The 23,622-nt window shown below is 43.5% G+C and overlaps 2 protein-coding genes and 2 non-coding genes across 4 annotated transcripts; all 4 read right to left on the bottom strand.

The window, feature by feature from the left end:
- Window positions 1–1,760: 1,760 nt before the first annotated feature.
- On the bottom strand, window positions 1,761–12,212 carry dnase1l1 (deoxyribonuclease I-like 1). The gene is made up of 9 exons (XM_085344140.1): window positions 12,202–12,212; window positions 3,980–4,138; window positions 3,371–3,459; window positions 3,055–3,144; window positions 2,860–2,972; window positions 2,660–2,772; window positions 2,418–2,575; window positions 2,122–2,218; window positions 1,761–1,957 (listed from the first exon to the last, which is right to left on the bottom strand). Exons 2-9 carry the CDS (start codon window positions 4,127–4,129, stop codon window positions 1,805–1,807), a joined length of 963 nt encoding a protein of 320 aa, XP_085200266.1. The 5' UTR covers window positions 4,130–4,138; window positions 12,202–12,212; the 3' UTR covers window positions 1,761–1,804.
- A 2,358-nt stretch (window positions 12,213–14,570) lies between these two features.
- Window positions 14,571–18,256, bottom strand: rpl10 (ribosomal protein L10). Its single transcript, XM_085343930.1, has 6 exons — window positions 18,172–18,256; window positions 17,153–17,211; window positions 16,312–16,419; window positions 15,280–15,418; window positions 15,034–15,196; window positions 14,571–14,774 (listed from the first exon to the last, which is right to left on the bottom strand). The coding sequence occupies exons 1-6, from the start codon at window positions 18,192–18,194 to the stop codon at window positions 14,619–14,621; spliced, it is 648 nt and encodes a 215-aa protein (XP_085200056.1). The 5' UTR covers window positions 18,195–18,256; the 3' UTR covers window positions 14,571–14,618.
- LOC146611142 (small nucleolar RNA SNORA70) lies at window positions 14,849–14,981 on the bottom strand. Its single transcript, XR_014905041.1, has one exon. It is a non-coding gene; the product is annotated as a small nucleolar RNA SNORA70 (small nucleolar RNA).
- Window positions 16,908–17,040, bottom strand: LOC146611141 (small nucleolar RNA SNORA70). The gene has a single exon (XR_014905040.1). It is a non-coding gene; the product is annotated as a small nucleolar RNA SNORA70 (small nucleolar RNA).
- Window positions 18,257–23,622: the final 5,366 nt, after the last annotated feature.

Here is a 23,622-nt window from a genome sequence, read left to right as displayed (position 1 = left end):
TGGCACAGATGCATGCTGGGAAATATAGTACTGGTACCTTCTAAACTTGCTGCCTGGTCCTCAAACAATTAGATCCTCAAAGAATTTTGCCTGAGAATTTGACTAAATCCCTGCAGACCTGCTGACGTCAACCATGCGACAGTTTTGTCTTATAGAGTTAAACAGCACAGCAGCATTTTATTTCATGTTGAGCGAGCAAAGCGAAAAATGGTGCTCAAAAGAGGAGAGAGAGAAGAGAGCAGGATGAGTACAACGACCCGCAAGGCTCAAAAGATACAGTCTGAAACATTGTTACTACTGTTGTTATAATATGTGCTCTTACTGTAATATGAGTGTCTGTTCCACTGTAAAGTAACACAGACCGAGGATGAGGTGACGCACACAGTGGGTTTGTGGACACTTCTCCTTTGTTCCATGATTACAGACATCGTGGTGTGACCTTATATGACGTGTACGTGTCCCACAGCCTGGGATTGCTGTTGTCCTCCATGGTGCTGATTAATTTTATTTTGCACGTGTGATTTAGAGAGAGAGTGAGGTGCTGTGTGTGCTTCAGTACAACATGATGGTGAGGGTCTATCAGAGTTACGACTTCAGATTCATGTAGTGCCAACACTTTCATGTCAGAGTAACAAACGACAAGCTCTGTAGCTGCAATAAAACAAAGACTGGGAGGCTTTGTTTTGTATATTAAGCAAGAAAAATGAAGCATGTCTGTTTGGGTTGTGCTCGGCGTGTATGACACACTGTGTCTGTCTAATACTGATCGATTGGGAAAGGAGCGGAGTTCAGCAGGAAGTTCAGCTGTTACAGTTTTCAGGTTTTCACACTTTTTTCACTTTGTCTCTGTGGCTGACATGTGGACGATCAGAGCAGCAGCAGCACATACAGACGCTCTCTGTACGCAGACCAAAGCTGTGCACCTCTGTTGTAAACTTCTCACTCAGAATTCGTCAAACAGTCTTCTGCTGCACAGCCGAGGATTCTGACACTAGGTAAGAACACAGGCAGGATCTAAGCCCACAGAGCAGTCGTCCACAGTGTCCAGTCTGACACATGATGATCTGCAAACTGTCCATGAAGACATCTCAAGAAGCTGGTCATGACACAATAATGGGAATCAATGATAGTTTAATAGTGTGTGCAGGAGCAGAAAAGTCCAATTTGGCTGTCCAATCAGAAACAAGAAAGGAAAGGAGGTTAGCGTGTCCTCGATCGTATTTAGAAACTCCCCCGCTCATCCTGGGAACACACTAAAGTTTACGGCCTTTAGGCCTGTGTTTGAATCGAGCCTGCAGCCGTGAGCAGCATGTCTTACTCCTCATCTTTCTGTCCTGTCGCACTAAAGGCTGAAAAAAACAAACAGAAAACAGCGAAACATGAAGTTTACACATACCTCTGCACTGAAAACAAACCTGGCCTCAGATGATTTTTACACCATAAACACACTCACAAATATTTACAGCAGGTGAGAAACTTTCATTGTCAGTTGTGTGCACAGTTTTGTGTGCTGTGGATGAAATCATGTGTATTTGATCTTTGAACACTTTGGGTCCAGCTGCCATAAACTGAGCGAATCTGCAGCCTAACAGTGAAGTCACACATACACATCCACACACAGCTCGGCCATTGTACACTGCAGTCAAAGCCATATTGTTGAAGGTAAATAGTTGTGTAATTTTATCTTTTTTAACCTGCAGACCAACATCAGGGATGTTTGGAAAGTTCAGCTCCGCATGTCCTCATCAGTTCATGAACTTGGCTATAACACAGACCTATCTCATCCTCCAGGTTTATTATTTAACTACCTTGTCAATATTTGAAAGGCAACATGGCTTAGGACAAACAAAGTCATAAACTGGTTTCCACTGGTAATAGATGAGCCCCCAAGAAAGGCTCTGGAATCCTTGACCTTTAGCAGGACCTCCACCGGGTAATGGTCGCTGACATCCAGCGCCTGAATAAAAAACACAGGAAGAACAGCCAGTGTCAACAAATGAACAGAGTTTGATCTGTTTCAGTAACAAAATCACAGCACACCGTGTTTAACACACTCTGTAGGTGTGTGTTTCTGTACAGTTCACACACACTGGTACAGACATGCAGAGCGTGGACTGTTACCTGCTCCTCCGTCAGTCCGTAATGCTCTTGAAAGTTAAACGGTTTGGCTGAAGCAGGCACGATGGCTCTGTGAAAGGTTTCCCCATTCACAACAATCCTGTTGGCACAAGCAGAGAGCAGCACACATTTACTCATGTCTCTTATTTCATTCACACGGTCACATTTAAGTCTGCTATAGTCTGCTTACATTTACATATTGCATATCAGCTTTTATCAAAGGAAACTTTGTTTCTTGAAAAGTTCCAGGGATCCTAAAATCTTGGGAACTCTCCTGAATCAAAGCTTTGTGCGTTTACCTGTCGTAGGGGCAGGATGTGGTCGATCGCACGGTGGTGTCAGCGTCGTCTGGGATGAGCCAAATAAGATTCGTGTCTGTGATTAGGCGCACATTCTTCCTGTTCTTCTTAGCGAGGTAGCCACAGCCCGCATTAAAGTCTCCAAGAAGCATCACATTCTGCCCATTACAGCACAGCGGTCACCATGTACACCTGTGGTATTGACTTCTTGTCTGTTTGATGAATGCCAAAATAGTCTTTACCTCAGTTTTCCACATGTTTCTCACATGCTGTAGAACATCATAGAGGGCATCGAGCTCCTTGGTGGTGTTGGAGGGCGTGGTGTGCTGAGGTATGAGAACAAACTCCTTTATAGCTGAGGATGGAAATGAGGGTTAGAGGGAGAATCCATCCAACAACACCAATATTTCCATTCTGTCACAGGGAAGCATCGGGGACCGACCTGTGCGGTCCGCTCTGAAGCGGACAACAAATGGCTCTCTGGAGAAAGCGTCGACGTCTCCTGGTTTATTATCAGGGTACTGATACTGGTCCATGACCCTCACCGTCTCCTTCCTGAACACATTCAGGTTCAGTGAAGCCAGACTCCGTCACTATACCTGCACTTAGATGTCCTGTGCACAGAGGTGTAGCTCACCTGTACACAAACACGTACTGCTCCTGGTATGTCTCAGACCTGCCCAGTCTCTCGCTGGCCACAGTCTCATATTTATACTTGGTGTCAGACCTGAGGGTGAAACAGCACAGATGGGACGGGGATGCAGTCACTGCATGTGTCAGTCGCTAAGTTTGAGCATTTAGAGTCCAAACCACTCACCTCCAAACTGATGCAATAACATGTGTCTGTGGGTGTCTGTGGGGGTGGGGGTTGGTCTGTGTGTGTGTGTGTGTGTGTGTGTGTGTGTGTGTGTGTGTGTGTGTGTGTGTGTGTGTGTAAGCAAATGAATAATCACTGTTTTAGGGAGTCGAGCAGAAGTGGTAAAGCTTTTCCTCTACTGTCTCTCACTTCCTGGAGCAAACACACATCACAGCGTGTGATGATCTGAAATGGAGACACAGCACAGCCATGAAAAGGTGAGTGGGAGTGGGACACACAGAGGAGCCACTCATTATTCGCCCCGCTGGTCACCTGCAATAAAATAAAAATGTCCTGCATCCCTAAAAATATTTGTTATATTTGTTCTTTTTGGTCCTTTTCCCAGACCACCGCGCAAATTAGAACGTGTTCATTCCGACTGATGTAGTAAGGAACGCGTTGGCATTGACTCTGCGCCACCTTGTGGTGCTAAATGATAATGCATGGAAGTGTCTTCATAGCCTTTGTTTGGTTGCTTTGGTTAATTTCACAATGTGGTGAACAAATTTTCAAACAGGAAACAAGTTTCTCTAAACAAATCATTTTTACTGATTCACTGAGTAATTCTGTCAGTTTGTTAGTGGCCCCACTAGCTACAGCCATGTAGTGACTATCGTCCACTAAAGAACCACGACACTGTCCCTCAGCTGTTTGAGACAAATACAAGAACACAAGCACTCTTACCCAGTCTTTCTTTTTACCTTACCCTGGCAAGAATCCCCATAACGTCACTCTTCTTCGACTTGGATTCACCAAAGTGTTGTGTGTTGAAGGCACAGATCCTAAAATCTGAACCAGCTTTAGTATCGGTCACATCCACGAGGACGGCAAGCAGCAGGAGGAGAGACAGACTCATGGCCAACAGCTGGAAGGAAGCACAGTCCCCATCGAGAAACATGATGAAACACATGAGCTGAGGGCTGCTACGGGACAAATTCAGCTTTGTTTGGTGTTTAAAAAAAAACACTTTTGATGGAAGCTTTGATGTGAACATAACTGAGACGTGGACTAAAGAGGAGACAGACCACTGCATCTCTGATGGTGCAAAGAAGACGGGAGTTTGTTGCTGCCATCAAATCCAGAATATTTTCCTCTAATGGTGTTTCACCGTCTGTTTGATTTGGGAACAACATTTTTGGAGCTGGGGTTGTATAACTAAAAGGTTTTTAATTTAAATGATTTTAATTGATAAAAAGAAGTAAACAGCAAACCAGCACAAATCTAATGGCTGTTGTTGCTTGTGCATAAACATGAACTGTGATTATTCCTGTTTCTCGTGGTTTGACTCAGCAGTGAAACTTCCTGTTTCTTCCTGTTTCTTGTGAAATTAAAATTATTCACTTCTCCAATTCCTCCTGATGACCAACAATAGCTTTAGCATAAATCTTAGACATGAACCACATATTTGTTCTCCCCCTTATCTAAGGTCAGGTGACCTGGGAGGGGGGGTTCCACCCTGAACACGTCACCACCCTGTCACAGGGCCAATGCAGAGGCTCACATTTACCCGTTCTATGGGCAATTTACAGTCTCCAGTTAAGCTAAAGCCGCATGTCTTTGGACTGAGGGAGCCAGAGGGAACCCAGGAAGGCACAGCTAGAACACACAGCGACCTCGGTCAGATGATGGACTGCCACCCAGGGCCTTCTGCTGGTGAGGCAACAGTGCTAACCCTGGCACCACCGTGCTGCCCTGCATCATTATCTATTTAAAACCCACTAGCATAAAAAGGGTCAAACTGAGTTCAATCGTGTGTATGTATAAAACCGTCCACATGTAAACACTTGTTGCCCACAGAGATGATGTTTGCTCCGTGTCCTCTGTCTGTGTTTCTTAAATTTGTTACCATTTCAGCTCCTTAAAAATGTTCTCACATAAATAATTAATAGTGTGTTCATTAAAAAATGTCCACTCATATTTACTTTCAGACAAAATAACATAGCCAGTTAGCTTTCAGTCTGTTGGTCACGATGGTTTCACCCGAAACCCCTGCTGATGATGACCCACACATTCACACTTTGGCTCACGAGATGATGCACATGATCAGTAGTGGTTCCTCTTAAGGGACAAATCCACTCAGGTTCTTAGAGCTGAAGATAGAGCTGACACGTCTTCAGGAAACCAAACTAGTCCAGATCTGTCCAAGGTCCCCCCTCAGCCACAGATGTTTTGCATTAATGAGTGCAATCACATCTGTGGACTGATGAGTCCCTGACAGGAAGACCACGGTGTTCAGTTACTTCAGTCTGTCACTGCTCTTAGTGTCCTGCAGCGACTGTAACCACATCATTTCCTCAGGGCCTGGAGAACAATGTCCAGAAACCCAAACAGGAGAAATATGAAGGAAAACAAACAAACATAACAGTCCAGTCAGTATGAAACAGGACACACGGAAACAATCATGGAAAACCCACGGCACACATCTGAAACTAACGTGGAAAACAAGAAGCGAAACTCCAGAAAACAAGATGATAAAATCCTAAAATCAAACAGAAAACACGGAGCAGTGACCATCGCAGGAATGATCCTGACGTCATGGGAAACATGGAGAAATGACTCTAGTTCAGCTCTGTTAGCTCTAAAGCTGTTACACGTCTACTTTCAGCACAACACATGAAACTACAGCGTGTGTGTAGCAGGCAGAGGTGTGGACTCGAGTCACATGACTTGGACTCGAGTCAGACTCGAGTCATTAATTTTATGACTTTAGACTTGACTTGAAAAAATGTTCTAAGACTTGTGACTTGACTTGGACTTTTACACCAATGACTTGGGACTTGAATTGGACTTGAACCGGTTTACTTGAAAAGACTTGATATTTTACCCCAAATATAAAATTTAACATGCATATTATATAGAGATTGAAAATGTGACGTCATTCACGGGTAGAACCGCAAAGGATTCTGGGAACTCGTGGCAAGCGGTACTAGCGCACGCAGGCTTTCAATTGCAATCAGTCACACAGCGATAAAAAGAAACACAAAAATGTCAAGAAGCTGTTGTATTATTAACTGCAATAGCCGGTCGCATGACAGCCACGGGAAGCCGACGGGTAAAGAGATCGGTTGTTATCGGATTACGTCGTTGAAGAGAAATTGTTCAAGCCATGTTTCCGAAGTAACAAAGACGCGACTGGATTGCAGCCATTCAAAGACCAAATATAACGTCCCAGAACACTCCAGCTCACAGGTTAGTCTGCTCCAAGCATTTACACGAAGGTCAGTGTTTTTTAGTAGTTAATACGTCATTTTCATAACATAATTGGTGATATAGGTTACAAGCAAGTCTGGCGCTGAACAGAAATTGTGGCGCTATGCTCCTTTATTTATTGTGCATAAATAGTGAATTGTCCTGACACAATATTGCGTTTCGCTTATGTTATTATGGTACATTGACAAAAACATATACGTTTATTCACAGGATAAAACAGGTTTTTTTGTATCACTAATTGCCCAGTACGATTACAGCATACAGTATTGTTGTCACTGCTACATTTCTGTGATGAACCAGAAATTATTTCCACTACTAATTAATTACCGTTGAGCTCAAAGGTTATATTAATAAACGGTTAACGAATGTGTATTTATGACGACGATTTGTGAGATTGGTAAACTTATGATACGTACGATGGTCTTTCGTTCTACACGGTGCATTTCAAGGTCCTGCACCCATCCGTCGGTAAACTGTACCTGGACTTGTTGCAGTGACCGGAAGTTACTAAACTTCATGAGTGTATGCACTCACTCCAAGAACCGTATGATTATTAATATGCATATAAATAAAGAAGCTATTTTGTGCAAAGATGTCAACTGTAAGAATGCTGTGCATAAACATTTACTCTGCTCCATGTATGATGATATAGTGACTGCTCTGTATAAAAGTGGCACACTGCTTGATAAACAATATAAGCATAAGAAACCTAACATCAGACCTGGCTGGAAAGAACATGTATCCATGTACCATGATGAAGCTCGCATAGCTTATAAATGTTGGGCCATGGCTGGAAGACCTAAACAAGGCCCAGAATTTGAACAGAAAAAATGTGCGAATGCCAGATATAAGTACGCTGTTCGCTTTATAACTAAAAATGAGCAAATGCTAAGAGCAGATTCTTTGGCCAGGAAAATGCTGTGTAATAATACGGCAGATTTTTGGAAAGAGGTGAAAGCTCTTAATAACTGTAAACCATCTCTACCATCAACTGTTGAAGGTGTTTCTGGGGCAGATAACATTGCAGCATTATGGAGACAGCATTACAGTGCGTTGTTTAACTGTATAAAAAGTGAACCATATGAGGACAATCTTGACATGAGTAATGACACAATAAGTGTAAGGACACATGAAGTATATGAAGCCATTCATAGGTTGTCTGATAATAAATCCTCTGGTTTGGATCACATCACTGCAGAACATTTAAAACATGCTAGTGTAAGGCTAGCTCCTCTTTTAGCACTCTGTTTCACTGGGTTTATGATTCATGGCATATTACCAGACTCAATGCTGTGTATTTTACTGGTACCAGTTATGAAGGACAAAGCTGCAAAAGTGAGCTGTTTGGATAATTTAGGCCGATTGCACTAGCCAGTATTTTATCTAAGGTGTTAGAAAGAATCTTGTTTGACAGAGTTAGTGAGTTCATCTCTTCTCTGGATAATCAGTTTGGCTTCAAAGCACGGCACTGACATGTGCATATATGCACTCAAGGAAATAGTCAGTTTGTACAGGGCTAAAAATTCATCTGTCCTCATGTCTTTCATTGATGCCTCTAAGGCTTTTGATCGAGTGAACCACAGAAAACTTTTTGATAAAATGAAGAGATGGGGAGTTCCTCAGTACATCGTGAGGATTCTCTCTTACTGGTACGCTCATCAGAACATGCAGGTTAAATGGGGAAGCAGTATTTCTGCCCCCTTTGGTGTCAGCAATGGTGTTAGACGGGGTGGGATTTTGTCTCCAATTTTATTTAATTTGTATGTTGATGATTTGTCCATACAACTGAGAGCCTGTAACACTGGGTGTATATTAGGTAAAGCACTGATAAATCATCTTATGTATGCAGATGACCTGGTTGTTTTTAGTCCAAGCAGTGCTGGGTTACAGGATCTTCTTAATGTCTGTACTGAATATGGTGTGCAATATGACATTGAGTACAATGCTGCTAAAAGTGCTGTTTTGATATGTAGAACGAAGCAGGATAAACAGCTAAATTTCCCTTTGTTTAAACTGGCACAAAAAACTCTTGAAGTTCATAAAAAGGTGAAATACCTCGGTCACTTTATTACTGAGCAAATGAATGATGATGATGACATATACAGACAACGGTGTAAGCTCTATGTGCAGGCAAATACTATTGCACGCAAATTCAGCTTTTGTTCACTTCCAGTTAAAGTGGCTTTGTTTAAAGCGTATTGCACACCGCTATATACTGCCCCCTTGTGGTCATCCTACAAACAATGTAGCATGCAGAAGCTGCATGTTGCATATAATGATGCGATGAGAATCCTTTGCAGGATACCTAGAAGTGGTAGTGCCAGCCAGATGTTTGTAGCTGTGGGTGTTTGGACTTTTAAAGCACTTTTAAGGAAGCTAATGTTCAATTTTAGAGAACGACTGGATGGTTCGAGTAACAGTATAATTTTAGCACTCACAGATCCGACAGTGAGTGGTTCCCGTTACTCATCCAGTCTCAGAAAGCACTGGTTAAAGTGTTTGTGTATTTATTGATTTATTTTAAGTAATTGTGTTTTATGTATATTATGGTTTTATGTTTTTACAAATGTTTTAGATACTTATTTATATACATATATATATTTAATGGTGTATACCTTGTGTTGGGGGGGGGGGGGGGGGGGGGGTGTTGTGTGTGTGTGTTTTGTTTTTTTTTTGTCTTGTTTTTATGGACATGAAGTCTGCCAATTAAGATTGAATTGAATTATAAAGATCCATTAGAGTGTTCATCATATCGTCCTATATCACTCTTAAATGTAGATTTAAAAATACTGTCAAAAACACTTGCTCTCAGGCTAGAGCAACATCTACCATTGTTAATTTCTCCAGATCAGACAGGTTTCGTGAAGGGTAGGCATGGTTTTTTCAACCTGCGCAGGTTTTTGAACATATTACACACCAAGTCAACTACAACCCCTGAAATTGCCTTATTACTCGATGCTGAGAAGGCATTTGACCGGGTGGAGTGGGATTATCTGTTTTATACTCTGCATAAATTTGGATTTGGCCCTAATTTCATTTCATGGATTCAGTTACTTTACTCCTCACCTATGGCACGTGTTAGAACAAATTCGTTATTCTCTTCTTATTTCCCACTTCTCCGTGGTACGAGACAAGGTTGTCCCTTATCCCCTCTTCTTTTTGCATTATCAATTGAACCACTGGCGATTAAACTGCGAGCTGACAGTTGCATTAAGGGCATCTTCAGAGGTGACCAGGAGCACAAAATATCCTTATATGCTGACGACCTCCTGCTGTATATGTCAGAGCCTTTATGCTCTCTTCCCCGTGCTCTTGCCATTTTTGAATGTTTTGGTAATATTTCAGGTTACAAGTTAAATCTGCATAAAAGTGAACTTCTCTGTGTCAACTCTATAGCCAGAAAGATTTCATTTTCAGGTTTTCAATTTAGCGTTAAATCAGGGTATGTGACCTATCTGGGGGTTAAGGTTACCCACTCATACAAAGATCTTTATGAAAGAAACTTTGTCCCGCTGCTTAAAAATACTGAGACAGATCTTCAGAGGTGGAACAATTTACCACTGTCATTAATTGGCCGCGTCAATTCTATCAAAATGAACATACTTCCCAAGTTCCTTTACTTATTTCAATGTATCCCATGCTACTTACCCAATAAGTATTTTATAACACTGAATAAGCATATCTCTGCATTTATTTGGAATGGCAAAAGTCCACGAATTCGTAAAGATTTCATGCAGAGGACTAGGCCAATGGGTGGATTAGCCTTGCCAAACTTTCAGTCTTATTATTGGGCAGCAAATATTCGTAATATGCTGTACTGGATGAGTAATGTTACTACAGAGACTCCAGCTTGGCTCCAAATTGAGTCATCCAATTGTGGCAAAATTTGCCTATCAGCTTTGTTGAGTTCAGCTCTCCCATTAGAACTATACACCTATAAACGTAACCCTTTGTTGTATGACTCGCTCAGAATCTGGGTGCAATGTAGGAAAAGGTTGGGGTTACACTTAATGTCAATTAAAGCACCTATCTGCTCAAACCATATGTTCCCACCCTCCATGATGGACTCTGCCTTTAAAATATGGGAAAGTAATGGCCTTAGAAATATCAAAGACCTTTTTGTAGATGGGATTTTTGCCTCATTCACGCAGCTCCTGAAGCAGTTTAATGTTCCTCGGCAACATTTTTTCCGCTATTTACAAATTCGTCACTTTGTAACGAGTCGATTTCCTTCATTTCCGGAACTACCTGAGGAAACTTCTTTGGATAAAATTATTAATATAAACGTTCATAAGAGAGGGGCGATTAAAGAAATCTATGCTATACTATTAGATCTTCAATCTCCTTCTCTCTTCATCCTTAAAGCACAGTGGGAGAAAGACCTTGGGATGACTATAACAGATGAGCTCTGGCAATCTTTTCTCCAGAGGGTACACTCTTCTTCGATATGTGCCAGGCATGGGCTCCTTCAATTTAAGGTCCTACACCGATTACATATCTCCAAGGAAAAGTTAGCCAAGTTCTATCCAGGAGCTGACCCTCTGTGTAACAGATGTAAAGCAGAAACAGGTTCGCTCCTTCATACCTTTTGGACATGCCCCAATCTTCATACCTATTGGGTGTCTATATTTAACACTCTGTCAGAGATGTATAACGTTAAATATGAGCCTTCTGCTCTAACGGCTATCTTTGGGGTGATACCTCAAGACATCACTTTGCCAAAATGCTATTCGAATTCTATTGCCTTTGCTTCACTTATCGCAAGGCGCCTTATACTTTTAAGATGGAAGCAGGAAGCTCCTCCCACACATGAACAGTGGCTTGCGGAGCTCATGAGGTTTTTACATTTAGAAAAGATGAGATATACACTGGCAGGTTCAACCACCAAATTTCTTAGGGCATGGCAGCCATTCTTGATGTACATGGAAACATTTAAAATGACCACCTTATCATGACCAGATACCATATCTCTATATCGCTATCATAGCTAACTGTACGCTGAATGTCCCTTATACATTTTATTTTTCTATTTGTTTGTTGTTGTTTGTTTGTTTTTTGTTGTTTTGTAGGGGTTTCTTTGGTTTGTTTGTTTGTTTTTTCCTTCTCTATTTCTGTTATCTTTTGGGGTATTGTAAATACTGAACAGCAAACTACTGTATGTTCAATGTTTTGTTGTTAACATGCTGCTGTGACTGAAAATAAAATTTATAAAAAAAAAAAAAAGATTGAATTGAATTGAATTGAATTGAAATAAATATGCTAAGATGAGATAGCTGACTTCATCTAACTAGCAAATGTTGTCCAGGCTACGTTGGTGATGCAGTTTTTTTTAAATGTGTATGATATTTTTGTCATGCGATTTTAAAGCCGGTCCTACAACCGCATCCAAGAATAACATGCAGCGTATCTCAGAACTGTCGGTGAAAATTATTCTTGGAGCTAGGTTTAATTGAGCTGCATTTTAAAGAGGTGCAATTTCACAATTTGTGTATATTTTCTAAGTTCACTATTTTGTCATGTGTTGAGAAAAACACAGATTTTAAAATTACATGGTCTAATATTTACATTTAGCATAACTGCAACATTATTTTTTCGTTTTTTTTTTAAAGACTCGAAAGGACTTGAAATTCAAAGTTTCAGACTTGTGACTTGACTCGGACTTTTACACCAGTGACTTGAGACTCGACTCTGACTTGCCTGACATTACTTGAGACTTACTTGAGACTTGCAAGACAATGACTTGGTCCCACCTCTGGTAGCAGGCTGTACCAGCTGCTGTAATGTGAGCTCCAGCTGTCAGGTCTTGAACCCAGACACACAGCTTAGTGTGTAGGAGAGTGCAGCTCTGTAGTCATAAACACACAGCAGCAGATTACAGGTCACACGCTCCACTGAGACGGCTTTTCCTTCGCTCGCTCCTTCTGTGGGTCGTCAAACTACAGCTTACCAGCTCTGGGACTTCTTGGAGTTGTAGGGTGTGTTCGCTTCTTACTCCTGTCTCTCGACTGAAACTCAAAGCTACCCCCGCCACTCTGTTTCCTGTAGGAGGGACTACAAGGAGGAAGCAGCAGGAGATCTGCTGCTGTGAAAAACTTTCTTCTGTTTGTCAGAGATCAAGTCTTTATCAGGAAAATCATTGCAGACATTAACATTTGAATACTTCAAAGTAAAAAACCACAAACCTGCCTGGTTACACATATATGACTTAAGTATTTACTGTGAGGAGGCAAACAGTCCACAGATGAACAGATCAGGTGTGGGAAGTTTAAGACAGCCTGCAGGTTAAAGACGTGTACACTGCTCCAAAACATTCAAAGAAGACTTGTTCATCAGAGCTTAGGACCGTGTCAGTTACACTTCAGAGATATTGATCTGGTCAGTTAGCAGAAAGGGCTGTTAAACTAACAGCAGGGGGCAACACTGAGGAACCTGAAACAGGAACAGCTTTACAGGTGGAGGCACCTGACGTGGTTCACTCCTCAGCGTTTCTAACTCGGATCAGTGTCCTGCTGGGAATCTGGGATGACACCTGGAGTCCAGCTGTGGAATAATCACACGGTGTCCTCCCACTCACAAGTCCGGATCTGTGAACTGTGTCTCACAGCCAGTGTCCAACACCTGGCACAAGCTACGCTGTGGCATACAAAGACACAGGTGAAACCAGCCATCACCTGAATGCAAGGAAGTGTCCACTCCCACCGCTGTCCAAACTTTCATACTAGATTTCATTTCTTTGTAATCTTCTTGCCAGTGATTCCAACAGGAAATCTAGAATCACCAGTTAGCCCCACCCACTAACAGATGTCTCTGGACCGTAGGAGGAAGCCAGCCAGGAAAACACGGGAGAACCTGCAGACTGTCCTCCTGTCTCCAGCGGACAGGTCGGCCTGGATGAAGCAGGGACACACCGGTGCCAAACAGATGGATGAAAACAAACGTTACGGACTCCAAACGTACTGCAAAAACTGTTTCTCACAGAAATGTCCCACGAGAAGCGCAACAGTGAGCATTGAACTACATACAGCAGTACAGCTGGTGCTATGGTGGGAGCTGCAGACGCTGAACCAGGACCTTCATTTGGTCTCCTTAAAAACAGAAACAGTAGCTCCACCTACTGGACATTATATCCCTAAGTTAACCAAAAATAAATAAATGGTAAATTTCCTGTATTTATATAGTGCTTTACTAGTCCCTAAGGACCCCAAAGCACTTTACATATCCAGTCATCCACCCATTCACACACACATTCACACACTGGTGATGGCAAGCTACATTGTAGCCACAGCCACCCTGGGGCGCACTGACAGAGGTGAGGCTGCCGGACACTGGCGCCACCGGGCCCTCTGACCACCACCAGTAGGCAACGGGTGAACAGCGATGGCAGCAATAATGTGTTTGATTATCTTCTAATCCTGATTTGCCAACACGTTTAGCTGTCAGCTGTTCCCGATGCTTCAGCAGCTCGTCAATAAGAACACAGACGCAAGTTCATTTAAAGCTCTTTACCTGAAACGCAGCAACAAGTCAAACTGAGCTGAGAGCATGGACACGTCACAGGTCTGATCACTGCAGAGCACTCATCCTACTCAGCCGCTGTTCTTTAATGTTACAACTTTGTTCTTATTTTGGTTAAACTGGTGTTTACAGTACAGCTGCAGCTCCACGTGACTGTTACCTGTCAGAAGGTAACATCCACCTGTGTTCAGTATCAATGAATGTGGATACCTGTTCACGTCATTTGTGGGACAGCAGAGAGAAGACAGACGAGGCTTTCAGCATGTTACCTTTACAGTCCAAAGCGTGTTCAGTGTTTCCTCAGCTGTAAATTAACAGAATTAAAGGCTGAATACTTTGAGCCCCATGAAGGAGACCATCAGCTGTTAGTGTGGGACTGTATGCAGTTATAGAGGTTAGGATCTGTAACGATCCTCACACACACTGCTCACACTTCAGTATAACTCCTAACACCTGTGGTAAGATTAATGTGTCCAGTCTCAAGTGCAACTGGACACCACGTTAGAAAACCTCCCCCAGACTTGATGTGCGATTTCATGTTCAATGAAGACAAAGCCACGCTCTCATCACTTTTGTAATCAAAGCCATCTTTATTGATTATGTGGGCACAGAGAGCAGCCTCAGACTGCGTGCAGGGCCCTCCAGCGGGCCAGAGGGCCTCTGTTGGGGATGTATTTGACCCCACAGCCATCAGGAATCAGACGCTTCTCGGCCATCATGTCATCAAAGTCACAGGCGTTGAACTTGGTGAAGCCGTACTTCTTGGAAATGTGGATCTGAGGGCGAGAGCACAGACATGGGTTCAGCCTTTCAGTACACTTACTTACACTAAGTCCCTGATGAAGACACATTTTGTCTCAGTGGTCCCTTAAAGCACTCAGCACCTCCCAGCTGAGGACATACACAACCAAAGAGTCAGTGTCTGCAGCCTTTGCACACCAGAACCGCACCACAGCGAGACCGGTCGGCTTAATAAGCTGCAGAGGACTCACGTCACTTTACATTTATTACAGCAGAAGCTTTGGGAGCGTTTACCTTCTGACGACCAGGGAACTTGAACTTGGCTCTGCGCAGAGCCTCCACCACGTGCTCCTTGTTTTGGGCCTTGGTACGCACGGACATGATCACCTGACCGATGTGCACGCGGGCCACGGTGCCCTGGGGTTTACCAAAAGCACCACGCATTCCAGTCTGGAGCCTGCCCGACACAAAACAAGAGGATTACAGGATGAGCCAGACTGCGCTCAGTGCAGCAGGGCTACGGGTCAGTCAGCCTCTCACCTGTCAGCTCCAGCACAGGACAACATTTTGTTGATGCGGATGACGTGGAAGGGGTGCAGACGCATGCGGATGTGGAAACCGTCCTTACCGCAGGTCTTCACCATGTACTTGTTAGCACAGATACGGGCAGCTTCCAGAGCTACAGGGGTTGAAGCACAACATGCATGAAGTTATAGGCACCGCTGTTTGTGTTTGCCAACAACCCTGACTGACTGCAGCATTAACACGAGCCAGACAAACTGAGGAGGAGGGGCTTACTGAGGTCATCACACGAGTGAGAGCTGTGCTCTGACGTCTCTCTGAACCCAGGACTCGAACGCAGTCAAGACAAACTTTACTGTTCTAACCTGGAACCTTTACTTTCCCCTAAGACCCAACACTGCAGCTACCAGGCTCAGTGCATCCTCTAACAGTAACGTACTCATGCAGGCAGCAGTGCATGCTTCCTTACTGAGTAACGTGCTCAGGGTGTGGCTGAGCAGCCTTCCTCCTGTTACCCACTGTGATACAGCAGACCCTCCACAGACGAGTCACACATTAGCACCAAGTCTATCTGCCTGATGCACTGAACCTGTGACGAGCCCAGTTTAACGTTCCTGGTGCCAGTAAGCAGCTGTGGCCCAGTTTAACTGGCTCCTTCCTCATATACACGAGTCTTTATGGAGCAGCTTTAAAGCTCGCAGAGAGTGTGTGTGCTGTATACTAGGATAGTTTTTATATTTAATATACAAGCTGTTACATTAGGTTACAAACATCTCACAGCTATACAATAGTTTCCCACAGTAGTAATCAGTACCCCCCCCCCCGAACAAACACTGGGAACAGCCAGTGATCTAAACTGGAAAACGAGACTGGCTCATTCAGCTATAACACCTCTAACAAAACGTTTAAAGCAACCTGGTCTTTTAACCACAGAGGCCATCGTCTCACTGTCTTTATCAGTAAACTGCACTCACGGGCCAAAGTGTGCTCCTACAAAGAAGCACACACGTTACCAACAGGTGTGTTAGTCGTGGCTCCTGGTCTCCTCACCTTCTGATGACAGCTGCTCGTACTCATCAGAGACCATGTGGCCGCACAGGGGGAACTCATCCACCTTGGCCTTCTTCCTGCCCAGGTCAAAGATCCTGATCTTGGGGTCTGATGAGAACAGAAGAGGAAGGATAAGAACACTGAAACTCACGTCTGCATCAGCGAGACCAACTCATGGGCTTTTCCATCAGCGCCTACTCGGATCGACTGGAGTCACCTGACGCAGCTGTCGTCATAGCAACACGTCCCGAATAAACGTGTGACACGAACACTCCAACAAAGGTGGATGTGGAGAACATACCTGCTGCTCGGCCTGTGGCACGTCGTCAGACTCGGGGAACGAGACGCTCTCGTGATGCTACTGCCCAGCCAATCGGCGGCCTGCAGTCTGATGACATCACATTTTACTGCCTGCTCGGATCGTTTGAAACCCGGGCCAAGCAGGTACGATAAAGGTACCTTTATAGTACCTGGTACTACTATGACCTAATGGAAAACCGTGCTGAGCCGATCTGAGTAGGTACCAATGGAAAAGCAGCTTTAAAAATGAAACAATGATGACCAACTAATTAATTGTGAGCCACACAGCAGCAGCATTTTGTCTCAGTGGTCCCTTAAAGCACTCAGCACCTCCCAGCTGAGGACATACACAACCAAAGAGTCAGTGTCTGCAGCCTTTGCACACCAGAACCGCACCACAGCGAGACCGGTCGGCTTAATAAGCTGCAGGAGTCACAGCAGCCCACTGTGACAGTTCGGTCCAGAGGGGTGACCGTGATGTCACCTGAACATGGTCCCACTGAAGTGTTACAGACTGAAACAGGAAACATGGAGAACGTACCAGGCACACCCCTGCAGAAGCGGGACTTGGGGTACGGCTTGTTCTTGCAGTACCTGTAGCTGTGAGAGGAAACACGTCACCAACACTGAATCTTAGTGTAAGAGGTGGACAATCTAACAACCCTTCAGCCAGCACGCTGGACCACATCAATCACATGCTGGCTACGCAGCTGTAACACCATCTGATTGACTGTAATCACAGAGTTTATGATGTCAGAGCAGGAAAGATGAGACAAAAACTAAAAAAGCCAGAGTCTGTTCAGACACACATTTATCCTGTGATGTCTGACCTGTAACCAAGTATTCTTCATAAAACGACAATTATCCCTTTTATCTGATTGTTCATCAGCGAAACCTGCTTGAAGCATAGCAACAACGTGTGTCTGACCCCAACCACGTCTATTTAAAACTAACAGCTAAATATAAAAGTGTCTTCTCCTAGCGGGTGTTTTAAAGCAGGACAAACAGGAGAACATACTGCAGCCTATCCTTGAGTCAGTAACACAAACTGATTCACACCGACGATCAGGACATTTCCTGTTTTACAGACGTTAAATCAAAACCAACAATTTATTTATAAAAGAAACCGCGCAGTGAGGACTCTCACAGTCAGGTGACCTTCGTGGGCTTATAACAGGGTCAGAATATTTGGTGACGGAATTATTTTATACCACAATAAACTGTGACTCGGAGCTTTTAAGTCTCTTCACGGCTTCAAACAGACTCTGGCTGGGGCTGAAAGTAGTAGCATTTAGCTTGTACTGTTATCGCACCGTGCTAGCGTGCCCCGTGAACGGACTGCTTTACGGCGCTCGTTGTGAACACAACATTTAAATGGACTTCACAGTGTAGGACGACAGAAACGCCGGGTTTTATAGCACATATTATTATTTTTATTCTTATTCCTCAGGCCTGGGGCAGGCCAGCACCGTGCACATGGCGCCGAGCAGGAGCCGCTGCCATTTTCCTCTGAAACACTCGCTCGGCCCTTCGCTCAAACGGGGTCAGAAAATGACTTACCAGCGGGCTGGTCGGCGGCCCATGGTTGCAATCTGGAAATTAACGAATAAAAACAAGTTACTAAACTTAATCTGGACAAAGATAAGTCAAAAAACAGCTTTAAATTAACCGGTATGATGGAGAGCCGAAGAAAACGCGACCTCACCACGCACTCACCTAATGGAGGAAAGGAAGAAGACGTCACTTCCGCTTTGTCATATGGACAGAATGGTTCACGAGGGAAATTTTTATATTCATGTACGCGTTATTTTTGCTTCAGCGTAGTTTTATTACAACAATAAATGATTACTATATGGATTTTATTTAAAAACACAGTTGTAAAAATTCATTTAAGGGCTCTTAACGAACACCAAGTGAATGCTGGGAAGTGTAGTTGTATGCAACGTCAATGAGGCGGGTTAGCTACATTTAATTCAAACATAATTTTATTTAGTAGAACATACTGTAAATCTTCTCTGAGCCCAGACTCATTTAAAATGGAATCAGAGAAGATTTACAGGCCAGGAATACATTACATTAGGATTAAACAAGAAATCTATCTGTGCTCAGAGAAAATATAATATTTGTAGAATCACAGCCTATTGTCTGACTTGGTATCAGTGTGGTCCTCTTCCAAAAGTCTAGCAGCTGATCTCAGTTCACAGACATTTGCTGACTTTTGTTAGAAGAAGAGGAGACGCTACACAGTAGCAAACTTTTTCTCAAATGTTGTTGCCATCAAATTCAAAATACAGGGCAAAAGTCTCAAGGAAGTCTGACAGTGTTACTCTGCTACTCTTAGTATTTAAACTGTCTTTGAATAAGCTGGCTGGGAAACACAAGGCCCGGCCCTGGAGAACTGGGAAGCACACAGATCAGGTTTCTGGAGACCTGGCAGAAACAGAATTCATACTGTCTGAGGCTGGCACAGAAACGAAATTAGCAAAGGCTCCGTGGCAACCTGGGGCAGCCTCCAGCTGGGGCGGCTGTTGGAGCACCACTGGAGCAGCCTCTGGATCCGTGACAGCCTGAGGTGGCCTCTGGGGCAGCCACTGCATCCAGGGCAGGCTGTGGCACCCTCCAGTGTGTCAACACAGACAACCACTGGCACTCACATTCACACGCATTCTTTCCAGTGTCAGTAACTACAGCTTACAACTTTTTCACTTACTTTTCTGCCACTGAACAAATGTTTTCTTGCAATTCACAAGTTAAAAATTTTCAGTTAATATCTCAAACTTATTCAGAAGTAAATCTAAATGTAAACACAGCCAGTGAGTAGGTCACAGACTTACCTACAGAGTGGAATAACTGTTTTCATTTCCAGTGAAGCTGTGCAACATCACATCCGCCGCACTAACAAAACTAGACAGATTATCTATTTACATGTATCAGCAGTGAAAAGGCGTGCACATCCTTTACCTGCAACAATAATTCTGTTAGCTCAGTGTGTAGTGAAAATCAGCACGTTCCAAGGCCATTCCGCCGGTTGGCCAATAGGGGGCGCTATCATACCATATGTCTCGAGTCTCCTTCACTGTACCCTTCTTTGGCTAATTCCTAAAAGGAACAATGAGCTCATATCTGAAGTTTTGTTAATAGAGAACAAATGTTCTGTTGCTAAAGCATGTGAGGAATCCGAGCTTTCGTCTTACTCCAACATAACTCGACATAACAAGGAGTGTTCAGCAGTGCAGGACCAGCTGAAGGTTGGTCATGCTTGGGTCTGGCTCGTACAGGCTAGTACAGGCATTATCACATGCCTGTGAGATTCCTGACTCATCATGTGCACACGGCGTTTGTTAAAGTTTTATCCTTTTGCAAGTAGATGTATTTAGGAAGTGGCAAAACACTGCCACTCCCTTGTGACTCTTTCAAAAACGCCCATGAACTCTTTCTGATATCCCCCTATAGCCTCGTGTGAAGGTCAGCTATGAGTTCTCTATCTTGTATGTTGATTCTGTTTTGTTTGAATTTGCTCCTGACTCTGGCGGAGCTAAAGGCCAGTGATGACGGCGGGACGATGGAAAAGGAGCAAGGACCAAAAATGGTGCTACAGTATGTGCGCACACACACACACACACACACACACACACACACACACACACACACACTGTAACAGAAATAGACCAGTCGTTTTCAGGCTTTAAGGCATCCCAGGTTGCAAAATAAAAAAGGTGCTTCTGTTTTAGTACAAGTACTGATACAACTGATGGTCCTGTTCTAAGACGACTCTTTGTATTACCCACAGATGATGTTTGTGAGTTAAACAGGCTGTTCATATGCCAGCATCGGCCTTCGCTCCCATTAGTATCTGAAAGTCTGATTTCTCATAGATGCTAATTTGAAAGTGCTAGCTGATATCCTTTCTATCTCATTAGCATGTTAGTGAGACTTTTCTTTCTAACATGCTAGCAGGCTTATCAAAAACATGTTTTGCATCAAAGCTGGCCAACAAGGAGGTTAATAAGAGGAAGCATTAGCTGCCATGATCAATCACAGTAGCTTGCTTACTTGCTAATGCTAACTCTGTGTACACACAATGCACAGAAACCACAGCCAGCAGCAGGTTGCCTTCCATGCTGGTCAATCATCAGTTTGCACATATGTGCTAACAATCAGAAACAAAGCTCCTGGCCTCTCACACTGAGGCGTAGTTTCCAACGAGATGCAAAGCAAATGATGCTTCCAGTGACAATAGCCAACTGTGTGCACAGATTTAATTTAAAGAGTGGACACACATGTGTGAGAAACTTTTGGAAAGTTATTAATGAAACCTACTGTTGTTCTGCTATGGATAGCTGTGGGTCATCTATGAATTAGAAGGTCGGTAAACTGATCCCCAACATGACCAATATCTCCCCGTGGGTGTGAGTGTGAACGTTAGATAAACTGCCTCACCGTGGATTGAGGTGTTGAGGCTTGTAGTAAAACGTGCTACATAAATATTAGTCCATTTACCATGATGAACAGAGAAAATATCTAGAGATCCTTTTTCTTCTTTTTGGAGCAGGCTGTAGGCATGATCATTTCTGCTATAATTTTTGCTCTGGCTTCATTTTTCAAAAGTTGCCACTTTGTCACCTCATGAAGTGTCTCAAGACTAAAGCCAGTGCAACGTACCACTGATGGCACCACTGCATACTTGCTTCAAAGCATCAGATGTTATTCAAATATCTCAACAAGAGGAACTAACTCAGACATTTAACTAAATTCATTGGCTGAATCTGGGTCATTTTAGGAATTACTGCTGTTCTGATAGGTTCAGAAGTCTGTGAAGCCTTTGACCACTAACTGACCAACCAAGTTACCAGTAAACTAATCTTATTATTCCAGATATTATTCCGACTCCTTCGGAGACGATTGTGCCATATGATTAAAAACGCACAAATGTTTAAAAGTTGACTTTGTACCTCAGCTAAGGGACGTGTTAAACCTTACTTTCAGAGTAATTCTACCCCCGTCTGCGGTTGTGGAATTCCCCGTTGATTCTAAATCAGGATTCCTTGAGTGCTGTGTGTTTCTTCTATAATGTCTCTGCTTGCAAACTGCAAATCAATTTTCTGAATTCAACAGTCCTCATGGTTCCTTCGATATGCTAAAGATGCCACAATCACCACAAGGGACATTGCAAGTCGCAGCTTGCACACTGCAAACTGAACTTCAGATGCAAACCAACATGATGCCACAGCTCGTCCTTTATATTCTGTCTATGAATTCTGTTTTCATGCTGTTTCCCGCCTCATATCTTCAGACACAAGAGTCAGATCATTCTCTCTGTCTACTCCTCCAAAGGTAAAAAGCTTAAAGTCTGAAGAAATACAGTGAATTATTAGTGTGTTTGTATTAGAATACATAAGGAGGACTGCAACAAGCAGAAGACGGCAACAATCATGTTGTCAAAACAATTGCTTTTTCTGTGGTTTCGTGGCTACATGCTGCTCTCTTGGCAACCCAAATAAAGAAATACACTATCGAGTTGTTCATTCTGCCAACCACACCCTCGCACACTGACACAGTTATGTTTCCATCACTACAGAAAATACTGAACGACTTCTTCTTTTATAAAAACCGACCCTGGCCCTGACTCCCACATGCTTCACTCTAACACTCCACTAGGTGTTTGTCTATAAAAGGGATTTTAGCGCCCACAGTGTGACTGTGTAAAAATAAAGTATGTCCCCACAACATGCCCAATACAAATATACACACACACACACAAAATTACACACTGATCGGTGTGGCTGCTGTAGGGTGTGGTAGGTGACACACTGTGTGCTGATGTTAAAACGGAAACGTGCTGGGAGGTGTATCTGTTAGAGTGTGCTGCCTAGAGCTCAGGGCCATCTATGCTCTTCATCAGTCTGAACACTCCGTGGCCAAAGAAGAAATCCCACTGAGAATAAGCTCTATGTGTTTGTATTTATACGATTATGTCAAAATGAATGTGATGCCTTGTTTCACAGCAACATGTTACTCCAAGGATCCAGGAACCATGATGGTGTATAATGGTAACAGTTACTATTAGAGAGACATATGTCTGTGAAGGTTCTCAGTCATCCAGGTCATCATACTGGACTTCTTTAAGTTGCTTGAAGACGTTTCACCCCTCATCTGAGAAGCTTCTTCAGGATGCATCTAAGGATAAAGGACACTCTTTCGAGGATGCCAACGTTTACATTTTGGACAGAGGACAGATGGTTTGAAAGAGGAGTAAAAGAAGCCATCTATGTCCACTGTGAGCGACCATCTTTGAACAGATGCGGTGGTTTACGACACCAACTGTCTGCCATCTATAATCCAGTTTTGAGATCCCTCCCCAGACGCCTTAACGCCCACTCACATCCTGGGCCATTTGACCTCAGGAAATGGCATGATAAGGTGGGGCCAGGTTTGACAATGAGCTCACCCGAAACTCTGGCTGATTGGGACCCACACCCGTTTTCATACCTTGGCTCAGATGATTAGATGATCATCAGGGGGTCCTTTTGTCCCTCTTTTGGGGGGAAACTCCCACTGGGTTTAAATCTGGGACTATCCGCCATTTGACCTTAGAACTGAAGAAGCTTCTCGGATGAGAGGTGAAACGTCTTCAAGCAACTTAAAGAAGTCCAGACGCTTTTCTTTGCAAGCTCCTTTGATTAGAGAGACATCAGAATGAGAGGTGGGCGGGTCACCTTTCAGCTGTCAGTCAGTGAGCTGTGGTCCACTCAGTGTCGTCACATAAAATCTGAAACCTTCACCGTTATCAGAAGGCTGAGGAAAGCTGGCTGCTGCCACGTGAGCAGCAGCTGCACTGTGACATGTGTCGATTAACACAAATGAGTAAAGCATGCAGGCTTCTGAATGCTTTCGGATGAGAGGTGAAACGTCTTCAAGCAACTTAAAGAAGTCCAGACGCTTTTCTTTGAAAGCTCCTTTGACCATGCAGGCTTCTCCATGCAGCAGCAAGTGTTCTCAGGTTCAGTGCTT

This window comes from Diplotaxodon limnothrissa, linkage group LG20 (assembly GCF_057381915.1).
Source record: "Diplotaxodon limnothrissa isolate DT_005_m linkage group LG20, D_limnothrissa_male_GT1.1, whole genome shotgun sequence".
Classification (NCBI taxonomy): Eukaryota; Metazoa; Chordata; class Actinopteri; order Cichliformes; family Cichlidae; genus Diplotaxodon; species Diplotaxodon limnothrissa.
This window is presented reverse-complemented; position numbering and strand designations above follow the sequence as displayed.

What these genes read in the sequence shown, in the direction of transcription:
- dnase1l1 (XM_085344140.1), bottom strand. Translation starts at nt 4,129, where the DNA reads ATGAGTCTGTCTCTCCTCCTGCTGCTTGCCGTCCTCGTGGATGTGACC. An exon ending in CAGTACGTGTTTGTGTACAG is followed by an intron (nt 2,973 to 3,054) that starts GTGAGCTACACC and finishes GAATGTGTTCAG; the next exon opens with GAAGGAGACGGTGAGGGTCA. An exon ending in GAAACATGTGGAAAACTGAG is followed by an intron (nt 2,576 to 2,659) that starts GTAAAGACTATT and finishes TGTAATGGGCAG; the next exon opens with AATGTGATGCTTCTTGGAGA.
- rpl10 (XM_085343930.1), bottom strand. Translation starts at nt 18,194, where the DNA reads ATGGGCCGCCGACCAGCCCGCTG. An exon ending in GGCCGCCGACCAGCCCGCTG is followed by an intron (nt 17,212 to 18,171) that starts GTAAGTCATTTT and finishes TTCCTCTCACAG; the next exon opens with CTACAGGTACTGCAAGAACA. An exon ending in CGAGCAGCTGTCATCAGAAG is followed by an intron (nt 15,419 to 16,311) that starts GTGAGGAGACCA and finishes CAACCCCTGTAG; the next exon opens with CTCTGGAAGCTGCCCGTATC.